This window comes from Megascapheus bottae, chromosome 33, assembly GCF_031878675.1.
Source record: "Megascapheus bottae isolate mThoBot1 chromosome 33, mThoBot2.hap1, whole genome shotgun sequence".
NCBI classification, from domain to species: domain Eukaryota; kingdom Metazoa; phylum Chordata; class Mammalia; order Rodentia; family Geomyidae; genus Megascapheus; species Megascapheus bottae.
In genome coordinates, this window is record NC_143541.1 from 4,369,658 (window position 1) to 4,391,357 (window position 21,700).

The 21,700-nt window shown below is 40.2% G+C and overlaps 1 protein-coding gene across 4 annotated transcripts in view; it reads left to right on the top strand.

Annotated features, from left to right (window-relative positions):
• The window catches only part of Grm7 (glutamate metabotropic receptor 7), a 562,936-nt gene that overhangs the window by 261,906 nt on the left and 279,330 nt on the right, over window positions 1-21,700 (top strand). For all 4 annotated transcript variants that reach the window (XR_016533549.1, XR_016533548.1, XR_016533550.1 and 1 more), the window contains exon 3: window positions 20,042-20,183. Coding sequence is in view for 1 of the 4 variants with exons in the window: in XM_090324015.1 (XP_090180141.1) it covers window positions 20,042-20,183 (142 nt within the window). In the remaining 3 variants the exon portion in view is untranslated. The remainder of the gene's footprint in view (window positions 1-20,041; window positions 20,184-21,700) is intronic.

Sequence of the window (21,700 nt, forward strand, 5' to 3'; positions counted from 1 at the left end):
TACCACGAGTGGCTGATCAACTCAAGAAAGTCCGTGTTGCACTGAACCCAAACCTCAGCCCGCCCTTCTGATCTGATGGACAGGAGTCTGGGCTGTGAGGGAGGGGACCACTACCACGCTAAGAACTGAGAATCCAAAGGCAAGAAGATGGGGACAAGGTGGGAAGGAGAGGGGGTTCCATGGGGGTGTAGAAAAGCCGAAGGAGCAGGGAGACACGGGAATGTGGAGGGAAAACCCCAGTGCATCATACAAACCACTTCTCAAGGTTTTCGCTTTATGTCTATGCGGAAAGCAATGTGTGAGCCTTGCAGCTGGTCCTGGATATCTGGGAGGGGGGGTCTGTCGGAGCAGGAGCTGCAAGAACTCAAGCTGTAAAGGATCCTTTGGGGATTGCAGCCTTTATACAATCATTTAGAAACTTTTTGCAATGTAATTGTTAACACACACACACACACACACACACACACACACACACACACACACACACACAAAACAAGCCAAATATTCATCTCTTGGTAGTTGTCTGATCCATTTTGCCATTTTTCAGGGATGTTATTTAGTTTGTCAGAGAGAGGCCTTGAACACCCTGAAACCACATGGAGGAGCTGTAGATCTCCTCTGATGGGGGAAAAACTGTCTTCATTTGGTGGAAGATATTACAGGGACTGCTCTGGCATTGCCTTGCTTGGTAAGCTCTAGGCAAGCCAGCCCAACTTCTGCAAGGCTGAGAATGTTGGCACACACACACACACACACACACACACACACACACACACACACACACGCACAGAGGGCCTGGCGTGCGCTGAAATAGAAAACAGCAGCTGATTTCCTGTGTGAAGAGAGTACAGGCTCTGGTTTGCTCTGTTCTGAGTCTGTGGTCCAAAGTATTTTGCTAGGCTAACTGTACCGGAAGCCCCAGCCTTATAGAGGCTCAGGGTCAACTTCTGGAGCTCCTTCTGAGGCCATAGACATCAGTGTTCTGTGAGAGGAGGATTAGAGTAAGTACAAAAAAAAACAGTACCTAATAGGTGTCAATGCATGTTACCCTTACTTGTGTGGGCTCAGCTTCCCCACCTGTAAAGCAGAAGGCACCATGTGTACAGATGGGGTAAAAACAGCTTGCATCAGCAACCCACAGTAGCACATACCTATGATCCCAGCCCTTTGGAAGTTGAGGCAGGAAAGATATGGAATTTGAGGCCATCCTGGGCTATCTGTTGAAACCTTGATTCAAAACAAACAAACAAACAACAAAACCAACAAATAAAACCATAGAACTGCCTGCCTTATAGTTGATAGTTGATGGATATGTCATTATTTGCTTTTAATTGGTGTGTTTTTACTGTTTGTTTCCCTTGCATCTAAATGTACCTTTCTCATTGCAGATCCTGCTAAGTGCTTGGTAGGAAGGCCAGTATTCAGATTTAAAGTTCCAATCACTGGTAGAGACCTCTTAGCAAGCACATTTTCCAGGTGAGCGGTCAGCTAGATATTTGTGAATTCCCCCCCAAGGATTAGGGTCACTTTTAGATTCATTTTATGTTAGCAAGGTGTCAGAAAATATACGCTTCGGCAGGCTCTTGGCTCAAGTCTAGCTGTCTCCAGATAGATTGTGAATGGAAATCTTGTCAACCCACACATTTGATCTGACTTGTCTTCAATGTAGAAGTCAGCAGATAGCAGCTACTGATGCTGCTTGCTTGGTTTAAAAAAAAAAAAACCTCTGATGGTTACTATAGTAACTGTTAACTTTAATTGCAACATCATAGTCATGGCAGATGAATTATACACACTGTGTAACCATCCCATCAGTTAAATAATATTCCTGTCCACATCTTAACATCAGGTGCAATAAACAAGACTACATGCTTTTGTTTTCCTGCTCTCAGGGAAAGAAAGTCAATTGCAGTGGGTACCAAGACATGTGAAAGGGTATCAATATATGTGAATTAACGCACCTTCTATCTGGCAAATATCATGTAACCCTTTTATTAATTACAATAAAAAATATTTAAAAAAAGAAAGTCAATTGCATCACCTTCAAAGATAGGTGTAAGTAAATTTTTGAATTTTTAACTTTGGTGTTATTGTTATTATTAAGGTGATATGTGAATGGTTTCCATTTGCCTAAGTCAGGTAATGAGTATATTTCTTTGTGAACAGTGTCATCACTTTCCTTATTTTCTTCCAGTTTTTCCCTCCCATCCCACTCACAAGTTGTACAGTTCATTTTTCCACACAGTGTCCAGGAAGTACCACTGCTACATTTGTTCACTCTTGGTTCCTCCATTTCTGTGCTCCCCCTTACTCCCTCAAAGACTGATATGCAAACAAATAAAAGTAAACAAATAACAACAATGAAAAGAAATACACTTCTTGTTCCTTCTCCTGAAGTTGATCAATATTATTTTACACAATTGAGGTTTGCACTTTTGTGTTCCTGCTCTCAGAGTATCTTCTTCCTTGGAGCTCACTGTGTGTGCATGCTGGCAGTCCTGTATAAACTCATCATGTCCCTGTGTATTTTATTTTTTATTTGATTTTATTGTCGGGGTAGTGTATAAAGGGGTTACCGTTACATTCATCAGATAGTGAGTGCATTATTTCTCGCCCATTGATATCCCTTCTCTTGTTTTTGTCTGTTTTCCCCAGTGTATTTTAGATCTAGCTTCCTCATGTGAGAGAAAACATGATTTGCTCTAGGTCTATCCATGGTTAGTTTGTGAGTTTCACCCTCTAGAGATACTGGGTCCCAAGACATGTTCCACTTCTAAGTTATATCCTTGAGAATGCAAACAGAAGTGTAGACCGAAAGGAACTGCAGATTCCACAAAAGCAGTGCTGTGTAAAAAGTTGTCTGAGTGTGAAGCAGGTGGGCAGAGAGGGTAGAGATTCTCTGTTCTGATTTGTTTCCTGTCCTGTTGGAGCTGGACTTGGCTGTCCTGATGCAGAAATGAATATGTACGTCAGGCACTTGTTTTTCTCCCTTATGGACAATCTCATCTCTCCTCTTTTGCCAAAGGTGACTGGGTGGAGAAGGTACAGGTCATATAATGGCATTATCTTCTTAATCCTCCTAATCCCCCCCACACACATACACACCAAGCAAGGCAGGATGGCAGGGAAAGAAGGTTGTACAACCCTCCAGACCTGCTTTGTATGCAGTGAGCAGTGCTGGAATTGGGTGGATGGGGCATTTTAATCTAAACTCCAGGGAACTTGGAAGTTTGTGAAGACAAGTGCACCTCCATAAGAATGAAGCAAAAAAGTAGTGTGTGTGTGTGTGTGTGTGTGAGAGAGAGAGAGAGAGAGAGAGAGAGAGAGAGAGAGAGAGACAGAGAGAGAGAGACAGAGACAGAGACAGAGACAGAAACAGAGGTAGAGAGACAGAGACAGAGAGACAGATAGAGAGAGGGGCCATTCTTCTGAGCCATCACCATTCTGAAATGGTGCTGAAAAAGTATAATAGATATAATACTTCTATAAAACACTCACCTAGAGAGAGAATACATTGTCTATGAAAGGAAATATGAAACACATTTAAGTCAGCCCTATTAAAACTCAATTATTTTTTTTCTGGCTAGAAATGGAAAGATTCAGTATAGCAAAGTGTGACTTTTCCAAGAAAGTATTGTATTTGAATACACCCTGCTTGACAATCACCTAAATTACTACATGAAATTACAAGAGCTGGCCCAAAACATAAAAAGCATGTCACGGAACCTGGAGTTTCTGTGTGAAGGTAGAAGTTGCTGAAAATTGTTTCACGTAAAGATGTCCAAGTGACATCAGAAACGATTGTTTGTGCTTTTCCAGGTGGTACTCAGAAATTATATGCAACAAACAAATCTCCCTGAATTAGCAAGGCCCCTGCACCCGCAGGAGGAAAATCAAGCTGCTTGCTTTTCTTGTTTAAAAACATGAGCACAATGTTTTTAGTTTTATTTCTCTTTTGCAGTTTAGCAAATGTATTCAGCTGAGGATTTCAGATATATGTTTAATATAACACTGAAAACTGTACTTAATTTAGTGACAATTCAAACAAATTGGGCACTATATAACCTCTCAAGTTGCCAAATGTACTTGAACCGAAACTCAGAAAGTCACATTTGCTTTTTAAATTTGGATAATGCTTTTTTTTTTCTTTTGCAAGCAGGCTTCTGACTTTCTCATAACTGTTCTGCAATATCCTTTATTCCATATGTAAATTAGCTCTAATCCACTTTACACATACTGAACTGAACTGCCCCTTACACTGAAGACAGACATGAAGGGAGAGCCCTTGGGTTTGAATGAATCTTTTATTCAAATTTGTAATGGCAGCTGGAAGTTTTCCACATCCAGTAGTGATGTGTGCCAGGATTGCAATCTCATGCTTTCATCTGCTATTTCCAAGAAACTTACTACAACTCTGTGTATTGGGACTTTGTAGTTAACTATCTTGATGTGTGTGTATGTGTGTGTACAGTGTATATAATTTACCATACATACTATATATTAACATAGATAATAGAGCAATATATGTCTATGTATACATTAAATCAAAACAAAAACAAAATGAAGCGGGAATTGCTTCTTTGTGGAAATTTGAAATGCTCCAATTCCTGCTGAACTCAGAAACTCCAAAGCTCCCATTTAAAAATCACCAATTTATCCACTTTGAACATTTATGTTGCACTTTAATCTGAACGTGGAAGCCTGGAGAGGGGAAATGATCTGATATGGGGGAATGAGTCTTGTACAGGAAGTTAGAAGGAATAAAGTCAGGAGAAAAGACCATCTGTGATTGACTCCTTGGCCTTCCAAGAAGAGGGGAGTGGTAGGCCACTCAGAAGCAGAGTGCTGGCCTAGCTTGCTGAAAGCCCTAGTCACTGCCATGCAAAGGGGAGGACTGTAGTAAAGTCAGATGGCAGGACATACACAGGCAGGCTCTGGGTGATCTCTGCCCTATGTCATCTTGAGGCTGCCAGCAAGAATGCTGCCATCTGATATTCACCCCTTGACCTTGGACTTACAGAATTGTGAGCCAATGAGATTTTTCCCCTTGCCTAGTCCTTGGTGTTGTATGTTAGTTATCAAGAGAGAAAAAAAGTGGGCATTTTAAGGGTAGACATATAATTTACTCTGGTAGATACTAAACAGGCCCAACTCAGTATCTTTGGTTAGCAGGAAGTAGAAATGTTCAAGTCATGTAGAGCTCTCATAACAAGACAACAGAGCAAAACAACAACTCTTAAAGGGACAGTGTTCTACCTCAACTAACAAAACCAGCCTGGCATCACCACAGGACCTTCTGGCAACTGATTGTGGCTATCTGGCAATGGGTTGACTTGGTATTTGGGAAAAGGATTTAGGAGGTAGCAGCTTAAAACTGTGCTCTTGTGATACCTTAGTTTTGTGAAGCACAGAAGAGAATAGAGGAGGCTCCTGTGTGGTTTCAGGAGGAACAATGGAGAGGCTGTCTCCTTCTCCTCCTCCTCTGTCTCATCCTCCTCCTCCTCCATCTCCTCCTTCTTCTTCTTGTGTGTGTCCATTATGGGGCTTGAACTCAGAGCCTAAGTGCTTCCCCTGAGCTTTTGTACTCAAAGCTATCACTCTACCACTTTAGCCACAGCTCCACTTCCAGCCTTTAGGTGGTTAACTGGAGATAAAAGTCTCAAAGACTTTCCTGCCTGGACTGGCCCTCAGATCTCAGCCTCTTGAATAACTACAATTGCAGGTGTGAACCTTGCTTTCGAAGCACCAATTTTAAACTACCCTTGCACGTGGAGCTCCATTAACTCATCCTACTCATGGAAATGAATATTTAGCAGGAACTTTCTGGGGTGAGCAGCTTTATACAAGACAGTCAGAATGGACACTCTCAATACCCATTCCTTCTTCCACTATCCTGAGACAAGTTTTCAGAAGCAGGACTTTACAGTCTCTTACTTTCGACGTGAGCCTGAGTCTGAGCATCCTTGCCACATAGTTGAATTCTAGAATGCCCGAGCCTCACCCTGGAAACTTGGTTTGATTGTTTTGGGTTTTCCTTGTGCACTGTAGATTTTAGTGCTCCCGGTTGACTCAGCCATGGCTATGAACTCTAAAGGGCCGTGTACTGCTCCCCAACCTGACTGCAGGGGTTTAGCTTGGGTTGCAGAGCTAAAGGCCTTTTGGGATCAGCCTGCTTTTGTGACTGCAAGAAGAACCCGTTCTTGGAGTTATGCAAATTCAAGCTGACTGTTTTGCTGGCTAAGGAGGACAAGTCTGCCAGCAGTCTCTGGACTGTTGTCTGAAAGCTATGGAGGAGTATTTTCTTTTCCAATATTGGTCTCACTCTCTGACTGTCAGGCCTGCAGCTTGACCTAGAGCTTTTGCTCTTGTTTTCCAAATGTGGAAGACCTTTTCACCTCTCATACTCACTAAACATTATGTTGGAAGTGAGCCATATAACTTGTGGGATAATGGAGCCAGGAGAGAAAAACTGGAAGAAAATGAGGGAAGAGATGATACTGTTCAAAAAGAAATATATGCATTGCCTGACTTATATAACTGTAACACCTGACTTATATAACTGTAATACCTCTGTACAACACCTTTACAATATTTTTTTAAAGAAGAATGGTTCTCTTTGGCAATTGCATAGTTATGTAAGCTCTTTTCCCCTTCCTCAGGTAGGCTAGAGCCAGGGTAGTTGATGAGGTTTTCTGGTTCCATGAATCCCAGGATTTATTAAGAAAGTGTGAAGCTTTCAAAATAGAACCTGTTTCAAATATCCCGAAGAAAGAAAATAAGGCAGGAGTCTCTAAATCCGCTTTTTAATTTAGTATTGAATTTTATGTAAGCCAAGTTTTCTGTGCAGAGATGAGTTCTGTTGCTGCTGCTGCTGCTGCTGTTCTTGTGATATTGTATGGTATAATCAACTTGAAAGTGTTTGAATATTATAGTACTTAGTGGATAGATATTTATTCGATTGTATTGTATTCTAAGGGTGATGTCCAGTTTATACAGGTAAGATAATGAGCACATTTCTTGTCAAATAGTGTTACCTCTGGATAACTACTTTAAATGAATACAACAAAGAAAGAAAGAAAGAAAGAAAGAAAGAAAGAAAGAAAGAAAGAAAGAAAGAAAGAAAGAAAGAGAGAGGGAGGGACGGAGGGAGGTAGGGAGGGAGGGGGGAATATTTCTAAGACCTCTATTTTTTGTTTCATATATCTCCAGTCTAATTAATGAAATACATCATACCTCCAGTGTTGGACATAGGAGCCTTCGATTAGTTATGATGTTACCTCCTATCTCCTCCTTATAAGAATGTCTGTGTCATATGTACTGATAGCTGAGGCAGTGCTTACTGATTTCTTTAAAAGGCTGTCATCTGAAACCAATCCTTTTCTTTTTGTAACTTGCATAGAACTTATCTTACACTAAAGTTGTCCTCAGAAAGCAAGGAGCAGGGGCATTTTTAGGAAAAGAGCAGACATCAGCTTGACCTTATAGCACGTTAGTCCAAATGGAGTAGAGAATGTTAGGCTTCTCCACAGACCTAATGCCTTAGACTGTACTTCTCAAACCTCTTAAACAATTGATAATGTGTACCACACATTCAGAAGTGCTATGCTATAACATCAAAACCATGTCTCTTCAGGTCCATATCAAGGACAATGAGGGATTCTGAAACTAAATTGAGTGTTACAAGGCAACACTCTTGGTGGGTCTTGTAGACTGCCTAAAACTCGGTATCTTTAACAAAACATACCTATAATTCTAGGCATTAGGGAAGCTAAGATCTAAGAATCATGATGAGACTCCAGCCTGGGGGGAAAAAAGTCTGTGAAGCCCTTTTCTCTAAATAAGTATCAAAAAGTCAGAATCGGAGCTGTGGCTTAAGTAGCAGGAGTTCAAGGTCCTGGATTCAAGCCCCCACTACTGAGGGGACAAAAGATTTATTGAGTGTATACCAAGGAAGAGAATTTGGATAACATTTGGTTGGGTAAATAATTTATTTTAAAGGCTTTGGGAATCTTATTTGGCAGAAATCCCTTACCAACAGTAACATTTCAAAAGACTATCTATAAAAATCTAAACTGAACCAAATTGCTGGAAGATTCTATATGCTTCTATCCATGGATTTCTCTACTAGTGGATAAGTTCAAAGAAGACTTATTGACACACATAAATACTTCAACTGGATCTTTTTTTTTTATGTTTCCTTGAAGGAAGTTCCTGATCAAATACTTTATTTTGAAATTGTAATAAATCCAATATTACACGAAAGCTGATTTAAATGATTTATTAATGCAATTCAGAAGATGAGGTCTTTCAATTAAAAGTGCTATCCATACCTTTGTAAAGTAGGATAGCAGTGTCTATCTTTCCTGAAAAGGGAGGAAAAAAACAAACAAACCCTAATTGGGACTCTTTGTCTCTATGGCAGCCTAATAACGCAATTAAGTTGCAATAGAAAAATGAATTTTGAAGGAAATTAAGAGAAACACACTAATTTCCATAGGTATAATTAGCTTAGTGGGATCACAATGTGCATAATTGCAGATGCATGTAGTTAGGGAATACTGATTATGAGTGTACCAGTGGACTTGGCTTCAGGAGCAGACACTGTGGGGAGGCGGCTGTGAGGGGATGTGCTTGTATACCTAGGATTTCTTGGATCTGTGTCACAGGATGGAGGGTCAACAGGAATAGTCAGAATGGACTGATTAGTTTAAACCTAGCAAAACACCACCTAAATGATAGAATGTAACGCAGCATCTCCTATGAATGCAGAAGGTAGATGTTGCGACCAAATGAATATAGAAAGTTTCTTCTTTTTTAAAGAAATGAGCCAGGCATAGTGGCTCGTGTCTGTCATCCTACCTACTCAGGAGGCTGAGATCTGAGGATTGTGGTTCAAAGCCAGCCTAGGCATGAGACTAGTCCATGAGACTTTTTTTTTTTTTGCCAGTCCTGGGCTTGAGCTCAGGGCCTGAGCACTGTCCTTGGACTTTCTCAAGGTTAGAGCTCTACCACTTGAGCCTCAGCACCACTTCTGGCTTTTTTCTATGTATGTGGTACCGAGGAATTGAACCCGGGCCTTCGTGCATGCTAGGCAAGCACTTTAACCACTAGGCCAAACTCTCGGCCCCTCCATGAGACTTTTATCTTCAATTAATCACCAGAAAATCAGAAGTGGCACTGAGGCTCAGAGGTAGGGTGGTAGTCTTGAGCTGAAGAGCTCAGGGACAACAGCCAGACCCAGAGTTCAAGTCCCATGACTGACAAAAATCACCAAAAATGATAACCTGCATTTTATCAATTTTTCAGATAGCACACTGGACAGTAAACATAGGTTGAGTGTTTCTTCCTTTACTCTGTTTTCCTTCTTTGACATGGTTGTTGTCACATTCTGCTTCAATATGTGGAAATGAAATGTTTTTGCTATATAACAATCTCTATTTTGGAATCGGGTTTATTTTATTTACTTGTTGGTGTCTTGGGAAAAAAATACATTTCATCTTCCTGTGCCCGTTTCTAAAATAAAAGTCTTATGTAACTCAAGGTTGTCCTCTTTTAGTCTAAGTAAATTTGAAAAATTCCCTCATGTACATTATCACATTATCCTCAGTAATCATCATTAAGTCAAACGAACAGTAACGAACAGAAGCATGGGTAAATGACAACAATCTTCATTCATTTGTGTGCAGCAAAAGAAAGTTTATCTCTAAATCACCACTCAAAAGCAAGAAATAGAGATGGGGTCAAATGATAGAACACTGGACTCAAGAAAATGAGCCCCGATATTGGCTGTGTGAGCACACACACACACACACACACACACACACACACACACACACACACACAAAGAGGCTATCATATAGCTATAATAATAAGCCATTAACGGCTAGTTATTTCTTTATCAATATTAACAACATCACCTATAGCGATGGACAAATTGAATGAAGTATGATATACGCACAGAAGGAATCCTGATATATGCGGGGTATAATGTCTATGAATAGTAAACTTATAATTGGTCAAAATAAGTACCAGGAGGCTGGAATTGTGTTGTTGGGGGAGGTGAATGGAACCACAGGGACCAGACCAATGGGCTAGATGAATACAATCATGATGTTCAATGTATGTATATGAGAAATGGAATGGAGGCGTTTGGAAGAGATGCAAGTGAATAATGGAGAGGACGACATTGAGAAACATGGTACTCATAAACTAACGTAGCACATAGAAATAGTTTTGTACCACTACTTAAGATAATAATCACAATTGTTTTTAACTTCCCAGCTACATGGCACTTTTATAATCTAACCAGTTCTCCTTACCCTACCTCTGAATTCCTCTAGGTAAGCATGTTGTGTTAATATGTAGCTTTCTTGAGTAACAATTGTATGAAATGATGAGGTAAAATCTAGTGCAGAGCTCTAGATATCCAGAGAAGGTGGTGCCAACATACCAGTGTTACGGAAGTGTGAACTCGGGGTGAACTGTGTCATAGTTTGCATATCCTGATAATGGTGTTGCAAATAAATCCCTAAATCACAATGGCTAGACTCTATGTATGCTTGGTCTTGCTGAAATTTTAGATGTCTCTACTTTTTCAAATAGTCCTTTGAGGTATTCTTTCTTTTTTTTTTCTCTTCATGTACAGATTCCTGGTATTGTTCACATTTTTATATTCAGCATTTGACTATATATTAGGTTCTGGGCGAAATTATCATCTCTTCTGTTTTTCCTCTTTATTTTTATTGGCTTCAAATTCTTGTACACAGGATTTTGAATTAGTGTGTCCATTGACATTTACAGTGTGTCTGTAACAGGGCAATATATTTTGAACAACACAATCCCTTTTAGCGGAACCAATGATAATTGTGAGGAATAAAGCAATGTAGAGATAGTCCTAGACTCTGCTTAAGGGATCGATGTGTGTTACAGTCTTAACGTTATATTAAAGGTTGAACTTCTGATAGACTAGTCAATGTTTTAATGTGATCACATCTCATGAAATTCAGGACAGCTGGTAAACCTAAAGTTCCTGTAATTCCTCACTTACTCTCCACTGGGTAGAAATCATGTAATATCTACAAATATTCCTTCTTTTTTGTCCTTTCCTTATGGGTGTTGCTCTTATGCTAACCTGGAACTCTTTATCAGAAGCAATTGATTTGCAGACCTAGCTGCTTCAAAAGTGTTGGATTCATTTATATGCATAAGACATAGCTTTTATTTCTTTTGCTAAAGTCTCAATAACACTTTGAATATGCCGTGATAAAGGTGAGCATAATGCTGTATTGTGTCATTCTTCCAAATTTTTCTTTTGATAATCCTAAACATAAAGCCCTGAAAGCTGCTCATATTTTTTTTTTACTATTCAGACCTCCTTCTAGGATCTGAGGTTCTCTGCAGGAATGCCTCTTCCATTTTCTTTACAAGGCTGTTATAAGCTGCCGATCAGATACATATTGAAGTCATTAAGGGTGTAATTTCATTTATCTTTTAAATGTTCTGTGATTCTCTCCTATTACAAAACATGCCAACAATGAATTTGTCATGAAAGACACGTATATTTGGAAAAAATATACTTTAAGGATAAAAAAAAATCCAACCTTCCTGGTTTAGTATTAGCAGTTAGCACCATTATAGAATGGATCTAGGCTTTATTGGGTGTAACATTAGGGAAGTTTCTTGAGAAATATTTGAAGCGGAATCTACTTCCTGAGGCCTAGACCCAATTACATGCCCATTAGACAAACAGGGGTGATTGTACTGGAAAGGAGAGAAGAAACCTGATTTTCTCATTACCCTTATCAAGGAGGCCCACATCTAATTTGTAAATCCACATCCTACTTTCTTCAGAATTTAGTACAAGGAATCCCGGCCCTAAGTGTTGAATTGGTAAGCTTTCTGGATTCCTTCAGTTCTGGGTGGGAAATCTGTAAGGGACTCCTGGGAAAGTGAATAGGACTCTTCTGAAAGCAGATCATTATAGGGGAGATGGAAGAGTCTTGCTTCAGATGTCTCATCCCATCCTCTGCACGTGGAAAACCTGATGTGCGTTATACTACCAACCTTGTAGAACCTGGCAAGGCCTTCTGTACAACCTATGATTTTGATCCAGGGAGGAAGACCATGCTGTTAACATATTCCTCTGCTGCACTTACACAGAAGCATTCGCTGGTAGATAGCCATAAATAACTACACTCCTCCTTGAGGAAGAGATGAATTGTTTGTGGTCTTTGTGGAAATGATGAGAAAGACACATTTCTAGTCATTAAGTGTGGATTAATTTGCTTCCGCTTCTTTGGTTTGAGACATGCAACACTGATAGATAGCAAGGTTTCCTTAAAAATGATAAATGCTCAAACTCCTTAAAGATGGTGTTTATCGATATTTGTAGTCCTTAGCGGGGGTGATAGTTTGCTGAAAGATTGATAGGTCTTAGCAATGAAGCTAAGGGGAACAGTCCAGAGAGCTGCAGGGAGAAAAATAGAATAGCACTGAAAAGAATAGAATTTTTAAAGCTCAATTTTTCCTTGAGAATGTAAAGGTCACGAATTCAATGCAGCTAATCATATTAGCTTTCTAATTTTTCATCCAAAGTCATGGCCTAATTCTGTGAATGTATTGTTTTCTTAACATTCATATACATAAAGCCAAATACTGGACATTTAAAACATTTCATTTAACAAACAAAAGAAGCAGGAATAAGTAAGTATTAATTATCCCTATTTCTTTCAAAAGAACAAGAATCCAACCAATTCCTTTTCAAAGGGCATCTTTGACTGGAGGTCTTCAGTTAAAATATCTGGCCTTGATTCATTAAGTAAAATAGACTTCTTTATAAAGGAGTTAAGAAACATACCAATCATTCAAGGACTGAGCTAGCCCAGAAGGCACACAGAAATGATAAACATTCAATTAAGTCTGTTCTATTGATCCATAGAGAGAAAGGTGCTAGAGAAAAGAGTGAGAGATGGAAGGTAAAAGAAAGCCCATCAGTGCTGGTAAGAAAATACCTCTGGATTGAGGGTCAAGAGTTCTTACTTCTTTTTTCTTAGTACTGAATTTAGCTATGTAAAACTGGACAAATGAACTTAATTTCCAAGGTAAAGTCACCTCATTTAGAAAGTGGACCACTATCCTCAGTTCTGGCTAACTTTTAGCTCTTGGTGCTATTTATTCAAGCTAAGCTGGAGAAGTAGCCCCATGGTAGAACTTCATACATGACACACTTATGGCCCTGTGTCCAATGCCCATCACCACCTTATCAAATAATTGTAATCCAATTAGGTACAGTCATAATGAATCTTTTAGAATCAAGAAAAGCAATTATTATGGGAGAAGGAAAGCAGTATGTCCATAAAATAAAGTACGTGCTAGTTCATTCTTGCCTAAGAATGTAGATACTTAGAAAATTTCTGCAATATAGTATTGGAAGAAACGTACACGTAGATGATTAGAACATTCACAAAAGTAAGTGCTGGTCTATCGTACCTCTGCCATAACTCTCACACCAACACGGTGCTATTATTTCCTAATTTTCAATATTAAAAAGGAATCCTAGGATAGCATGAACGATTTTCCCTACACACATCCAAAAAAGAATGAGTTGGAAGCCAAACATGAGTTTAGAACTTCCAGCCATGTTTCAGATTAGGAAATTGAGCTCCTTTTTGTTATGTAGGTGAGATTGTGCCATGGGACAATTTGGTTTTGACTGCTGAGGGTAATGGAGTCACAGAAAATAAAAAATAGTCATTGTTTACAAAATATATAGATAAAGTAAAGTAACAACCAGCCAATTCCTTAGTTCTCATTGAGGGAAGGGAACAGCTTGTCTACCAAAAGCTTGCTGAGTCAGAGAATGTTCTTGATTAACATACTCACAACCTGCTAAAATACCACCTGGTGAGAAGGTTCTGCTAGGCCTGACTGTGAATTTGATTGTAAGTTAAGCTTAGAGCATGTGCAGAGGCCATTTCAGTCTTGAAAGAGAATTTGAAGAAAAAAAAAGAAAAAAAGAAAGCTATCCTACCGACATGTGTTCCTGTGCAAGCAAGTGGGATGTCTGTCTTATATGGATTTCTATAACCCAGTAACTCCAGAAGTTCTTAAAATATGGCAGTTGCTTAGCAAATATTTGTTAAATAGATGAATGGAGAATTGGAGAATCAGCTCTGTTATATCATAAAGTAAAAATATCACTGCAAGCAACATCAGTGCTTAAAGTTAACCTGAGCTCTGATGTTGTGTTGGTTAATTTCCTTTCTGGACAGGGTTCTTTCTCTGTAGGATCAGAGATTGTGCTAAATATTCTTTTATTTCTTAGGATATAAAGTCAGATCCATTAAAACACGGAGATCTTTTTTCAAGATGGCTTTAAGCTTGGACACCTACGACAACACAATGCAAATGCCTCTCAAGCCAAACCATGGCACTGAAATTGATCAGCAGGTTTAATGAAGACTAGCTGGCCAACATTTCTTGGCTGAGAGATAGAATGAAGGAACTACGTTTTAGCATTTAGCACAGATAAATAGTGTCTCAGTTCTACTGTGAATGAGAGGTGTAGTCTTTGTTGGCAGTGCACAAGAAAGAAGTTGTTTTTTTTTAATCTAAGTTCCATTTTTTACTTCACATTTCATGCAGTGTGAACACAGCTCATCTATCCATGCTTAGCACAATGCTTTCTACAATCTAGCTTCTGATCCTCCATCCTTCTCTCCCTCCTTTCCTTCCTTCCTTCCTTCCTTCCTTCCTTCCTTCCTTCCTTCCTTCCTTCCTTCCTTCCTTCCTTCCTTTCTTCTTTCCTTCCTTCCTCCCTCCCTCCCTTCTTATCCAAGAGGAGATATGGATATCACAAAAAGCATGAAGAATCAGCAACATGAACTGCTAGCTCTAAGGTTTCTAGTAGGTATTCCTCCAGCACCAAAATCTCTACTTACCTCTCTTCTAACTCCACGTGCTGTTTTCCAGCTTCTGTGTTCCACACCTCTCCCCACAGATCTTTGTGCATTCCAGCTTCTTCTTTTCCCTCCCCATTGTGGGTAATTGTTCCTTGGATCGCTTTCTTTATAATGTTTTGGGCATAATTTCCACATTCTGGACTTTTCTCTCCCTTGTATCCTGCCATAGGAATTCTTTGAAGGCAATGACGATTCAGGATTAAGTTCAGTTGTATCTACAAGAAAACTGACTACAAGCAGTCCACGTAGAAGGATGTTCTTTGCTCCCTAGTCACAAAGTATCTAACGACTGACACTGCTATTTCTACTTGATGAAGCTTGGTATCAAGACGACTGATTCTCTCCATTTTTGTGACTTTTCAACTTTGGGGAGTCAGTGTTCATCCTTTTACTGATGGACTAGTAGTACTTACAGGATGGTAATGGCTTCATGTATCATACAGTACACATTATTGGAGGAAATTTTTTCCTCTTTATCCCTTTTCTTTTCCAAGAGAGAAAAATCTAATATTTCCAGAAATATTTACTGCAAATATCTGAGCAGCTTGTGGACCTCATGACTATTTCTACAAGTGAAGAGTCTGAAATGTACAGAACTGGCCCCCAGGGGTGATCAATGATAAGCAATACTTCAGGTTACACACCCCAAGACCCGATGCTTAGCCAGGAATCTCACTGGAAGTGATGAGATGATGGTTGGGCCATTTCATTCACAATGGCCTTTCCTTTCCAAATTTCCCACCCACAGGATTCTTCTTTTTTCCTCTCTTTTTTTTAAAATTTTTCTAGTCCTGTGGCTTGAACTCAGAGCCTGGGCACTGTCCCTGAGCTTCTTTTGTGCAAACCTAGTGTTCTACCACTTGAGCCACAATGCAACTTCTGGATTTTTCTGTATGTGGTACTCAGGGGATTGAATTCAGTGCTTCATGCATGCTTGGCAAGCATTCTACAACTCACCTACATTCCCTGCTCAGATTCTTCTTTCACAGATGGCAAACATTCCATCTGAGACTGAATTTCTTCCTTCCATGAAGCCGTGGATTGTTCCTCTGAAAAGATATTTTGTCTATCATGAACCCCTCACATGCAATTTATCATCCTGTCCTATTAATTTTGGGGGTATCTGTGGACAAGAACACAATTTTTTTCATTTATTGTGAAGTATTAGGAATCAAAGCCTGAGTGACACGTTCTCCAACTGTGGTTAATATCACTCATCACCCATTTGGACCCATGTTTCTTTGTTATTCTAAAGGTTCTTCCTTCAGACAAGCCCGCCAACTCTTGTACATAATAATTACAGTATTTGCTAGGTTGGATGAGCAGATCTCAGTAACAGGCTGCCTCATCAGTAGCGCAATATTGTGCAGCAACTTTCACAGGATGTAGCTTCACAATGTAAATTGCTTTACTTTTGCCTCTGCTTTCAAGATGGTTAGAATCCATACTCACTAGAGAGCAAGAGGTATTTTATTGGAAGCAATCTGAGCTCTGACTCCTGAGATTCCTTCTTGCTGTTTATAGATTATCCCTTCCACAGGCAGACAGAAAACTGACCAGTGTTCAGCTCCTAATCAAAGAAGCAGATTGGTTTCTGGGACTCAAATTCTTTCCTTTACCTCATCAACCTGTATCTCCTCAGGCCACAATGCAAGAGGCTTTCTCAGCCAGGACTGTGGTACCTGAATGAAGCTGTCTTCTCTGGTTCTTTGCTTGTGCAATCTCTGAAGAGATTGTCTCCTTCCACATGCATGTGCATCACAAGTATGTGAATTAATTGGTACCAACTGATACAAACTCCGAGTATATTTTAGAGACAAAGACAATACAACTTAAAAGTTAGCATCTAGCCAGCACCAGTGGCTCATGCCTGAAATTCCAGCTCCTCACAAGGCTGAGATCTAAGGATCACAGTTTAAAGTTAGCTCAAGCAGGAAAGTCCATGAGACACTTATTTCCAATTAACCAGAAAATGACAGAAATGGAGTTGTGGATCAAGTGGTAGAGAACCAGACTTCAGTCAGGAAGCTAAAGGTACTTTGAATTCAGGTCCCAGTATCAACACACACACACACACACACACACACACACACACACACACACACACACACACACACACACACGCACATCCAGTTCTCTTCCTCTGGTTTTCCAAGCTTTCTTTTCCTACCTTTTCTCCGTATGAACATGTTCCTTCACAGTACGTCTTAATTGCTCATTTCTCTCTTCTGTTCATTGATTGGTTTTGCTCACCCGTGGGCCATTCCACAGAAAGATCTGGACACCTACTGGACTCAGAACTCGATGCATCAGTTCCACCAGTGTGAGCTGGGCAAGCCCTCAGTCTGGGAGTATCTCCACCCCTCCACTAATCACATTGCCAAATGGAGTTTGCTCTCATTTGCTTAATTGCTCAGCTGTAATTGAATCCTGATGGGAAGCTGGCCGTCCATCCAGAGTGATTCCAACTTTCCTACTGAGAAGGTGGTCAAGTGGCTTCATTTCATTTCATGTTTCTCTCCAGCAGCCGCCGGCAAAGTTTGTCGATGGTTTGCTTCCTCCCTCCCTCCTGCATAAAGACTTCCAGACTTGAGGGCATCATAGTGTCGAGCTAGTAGCAGCCATTGCTCAGAGAAACCCTTGCAGCCATGTTCTGTCTCTGCATCACTGGATCAGCATGTAGTTTATAACCAAGTCTAATGATCCATTCCCTTCCTCCTCTTCACTCACCATCCATCCTCATGGCTTCTCCAGAGGTATGGCCAGACTCTCAGGGCACAAAACCTGCTCCTTCCAAAGGTGACCACAGCAGGCACGATGGCATCTAGTAACCTTGAACGATACTGAATCCCCTAGCTAGTCACTGCATCTTCATGCTGCGTTGTTTGGTTTTCAGACTGATCCTCAGAGAAATAATGTGTATATCCCTCAGGAGTGTGTGTGTGTGTGTGTGTGTGTGTGTGTGTGTGTGTGTGTTCCTGTATACTAGAGCCTGAATTTAGGGCCTCCAGCTCTTGTTTTGTTTTGTTTTGTTTTTTCACTCAAAACTACTTCTCCATCATTTGATCCATAGCTCCACTTGTGGCTTTTTAGTGGTTTATTGGAGATAAATATCTTTTATAGACTTTCTTGCCTGGACTGGCTTCAAACATCAATCTTCATGTCTTTGCCTCTTGAGTAGCTCAGATCACAGATATGAGCCAGCAGCTCCTGGCTCACCTGACCCCAGAACATGTGAACACACTCACGTTGGTGTCTGGTTTTAGCCCATGATACTTATAGCTACTCTCAAAGGCCTTCCAGGAAAAGATTAAAAATGCACGCATATGTTCAAACCATAGAGTGATGAATATGTATTTTGTGGGGAGATACTTTAAGGTAATATAAATGTTCCATTTCTAATCATTCATGCAATATTTTAGAAATAGAATATGGTTTCCCTTATCTCCTGCAGACTTTCGATTTGGAGACATCCTGCAAGAGAATTTATAATCTCTCTTCTCATGCATTCACTTGTGTATCCTGGCATTTATTTGCAATGATAGGAGTTCAGAGATTGCTTGATACATTCTATTCTTTGGGTAATAATTCATTGGTGTCATTTTATTGTCCATAGTGATTCACTTCTTGTATACTAGTGTTTCTTTTTTCTTTTTTTTTTTAGATGCTTTTTATTTCTTGACACTGAATGATGATCCAGGCTAAATCTTGTCTTAGCTTTGCTCTTGTCTTAGAATAAACTGTGTTTTGAGGGAAAGATTGTTCATATTGTTGAAAGAATATATAGCAAAGCCAGCAACTTGGCCTAGCTGTGCTTAGTGCTATATGTGTCACTGAAACTGCCTCCTCTCTGAGGAAAATGCTAGCAGATAGAAACTAATATATGCAAGCACTTTTCTTCTCTACAAATGTAGACTCTTTTGTCATTGTGTGGATGGTTCTAGCAATGTCAGTTGGATCAAGTTGGGTGATAAAAAGTGTTAGATGTCCATTTTTATGGAAGCCACAGAGATTTTTTGCGCATTAGTAATTGGAAGCCACTTGTGTCCGCAAACACGTCATAGAGGTTTAATTGGGGAGGGATTTGTTTCTTTTTCTGTTTATGGAAGCCTAGCAGCACCCAACCAGTTGTCTGTGCACTAGGCATATGATTGTTCGCTATAGAAATGTCCCAAATGCATTACAGAAACAGAAAACCATTCCTCCTCTTGTTTCTACATCACATCCTCTCTCCCATGAATGATCAATACAGTTTCCTACAAATAAACTGTCTATTTTTCTACATCAACATTACTTCCTTCTTTCCTTCTTTCCTTCCTTCCTTCCTCTTGGCTTTTCTTTCCTTCCTCTCTTCTCACCTCCTTTCCTTCCCATCTTTTCCCTTTTTGTGTGCTTGTTCTGGCACTTCAATTCTCCCTTAGCATTTTTCTTCAAGGCTGGTACTGTACCACTTGGTCCACAATTCTGCTTCTACATTTTCTCTGGTTAATTGGAGATAAGAGTCTCATAGACTCTTCTGCTTGGGCTGGCTTCAAACCACAATCTTCACATCTCAGCCTATTTGAGTAGCTAGGATTGCAGACATGAGCCATCTGTGCCTGGCCACATTAGATCAGTATTTCTCCAAGCGTGTTATGCCAACTACCAGATCCAGGAGCCACTACTAAGGAAACCCACTAATTGATTAATGGAGGGCTGCATATTTCTCCAACTTAAAACTAATGTCAGTAAATGCCAGAACAACTCTGAGAGGTTTAGAATCCAAACATCTGTTCACTCTTCCCTTTCCCTGACACAGCATGGGCAATAGTAAGTACTTGCCATTGTTTTCAAGAGGATTGAATAAAATAATTCAGGTAACACATTTAATGCCTTGGGCCCATAGATTGTAGTTAATAAAAGTCCGCATACAAAGCAAATGATTTGTACAAAACATACATTTCAGCCCCACACCTGTGGCTTACTGCTGAATATGCAGAATTTGAACCTTTTTTTTTTCCATCCCCCAACTACTTGCCCTGGTTTCTTCGAAAATTAATGTGGGAATTTCATTGACATTCTGCTTTTCTTTTCTTAAACAGGTGGGCTCTGCATTGCCCAGTCCGTGAGAATCCCCCAAGAACGCAAAGACAGGACCGTTGACTTTGACAGGATTATCAAACAGCTCTTGGACACACCCAACTCCAGGGCCGTCGTCATTTTTGCCAACGATGAGGATATAAAGTAAGGATGACTGCACACATTCCTTAGTGTGTGCATGTTGTAGCTTGGGGAGGCAGAAAGATCTAGAAGCTGGCTAGTAAAGGCCAACAGATCACATCAGATCAAAGCTCTCCGTTGCAACACAGGTCAGAACAGTCAGCACAAGGGTAGCAATGTGTTGCTGGTCCTTTACTCTTTTGCATCAGGAAATACATTTTTAAATATTGGCGAGGAGAAGCAGCAGACTCCGGTGGCTCACGTCTGTAATCCTAGCTGTTCAAAAGGCTGGGATCCAGACAATAAAAGTTCAAAGCCAGCCAGGCGAAGAAAATTCCATGTTCAAGGCAAGTGCTCTACCACTTGAGCCACAGCACCCCTTCCAGCTTCTTTGAGTAGTTTCTTGGAGATAAGAGTCTCACAGAGTTTTCGGCTCAGGCTGCATTGACCCTTTACCATCAGATCTCAGCTTCCTGAGTAGGATTATAACATGAGCCACCAGAGCTTCACTGAACATCTTTTATTGAGTACAACTGACAGGCCAGAGCCATTGCTCCTTACTCAGATTCTTAGCAGCCTTCTTCTCTTTTGTCTCTTTTGAACCCATCCACCACCTCAGTCTGAAGCTCTAAGAGCGGGTTGGATAGTATTTGCAGTCACGCCTATATTTTGGCACTTGGTCAAGCAGTGTGTCTCCTTGCACAGTTCCTTCCAGAGACTACCAACTCTTTTGCAACTCAGTTCCCCTTTCAATGAGATGAAAATCCTTTCCCACTCTCCACAGGGATGTCTGGTCTTGTTTTGCCTTCCTAACCTCATTTAATTCCAATGGCCCAGACTAGACCTGCTCCAGTCTCCACCCTGGTAGATCTTGGTGCCTTCTCTTCTGTCTACCTAGAACATCTCTTGTTCCTGACTTCTTCATTCCAGTGACACTCCTACTGACTAGTCTGCCAAGGAAGTATTCCCTAAGGAATGTTTGTTGCTCTAGGAAATCCATCATGTCAAAGCAATTCCTTAGTTTATGTCGGTAAAGTCATTTTACATTATTGATGGCCTGAAAACCTCTGTCAGTATTGTGCATTACTCTGTAAAGCTTCAACACCTATTCTGGTGGTCAACTTATAGTGGATTGTTGGTGAATAACATCAGATGAATGAATGGAATGCTTGATTTAAGGTCTAGTACTTAAGTGTAAGCTTTTCTGAGTTTCATTAGTGATTTAATATTTGACTGTGTCACTATTCTATCTATCTATTTACCTATCATCTATCTATCCATCTGTCTACCTATCTATCTACCTATCATCTATCTATCCATCTGTCTACCTATCTATCTACCTATCATCTATCTAGATGGATGATACTATTTATCTATGGTATTTGGGTTTGAACAGTGCTTTATGTTTGTTTGCCTAGTATGGTACCACTTAAGCAACATCTCCATTTTATGCTTGCTTTAATTTATTTGTCAGATAAAGTTTCATTTTTGCCTGGGGCCAACTTTGGCATATGATCCTCCTATATCTACATACTGTACAG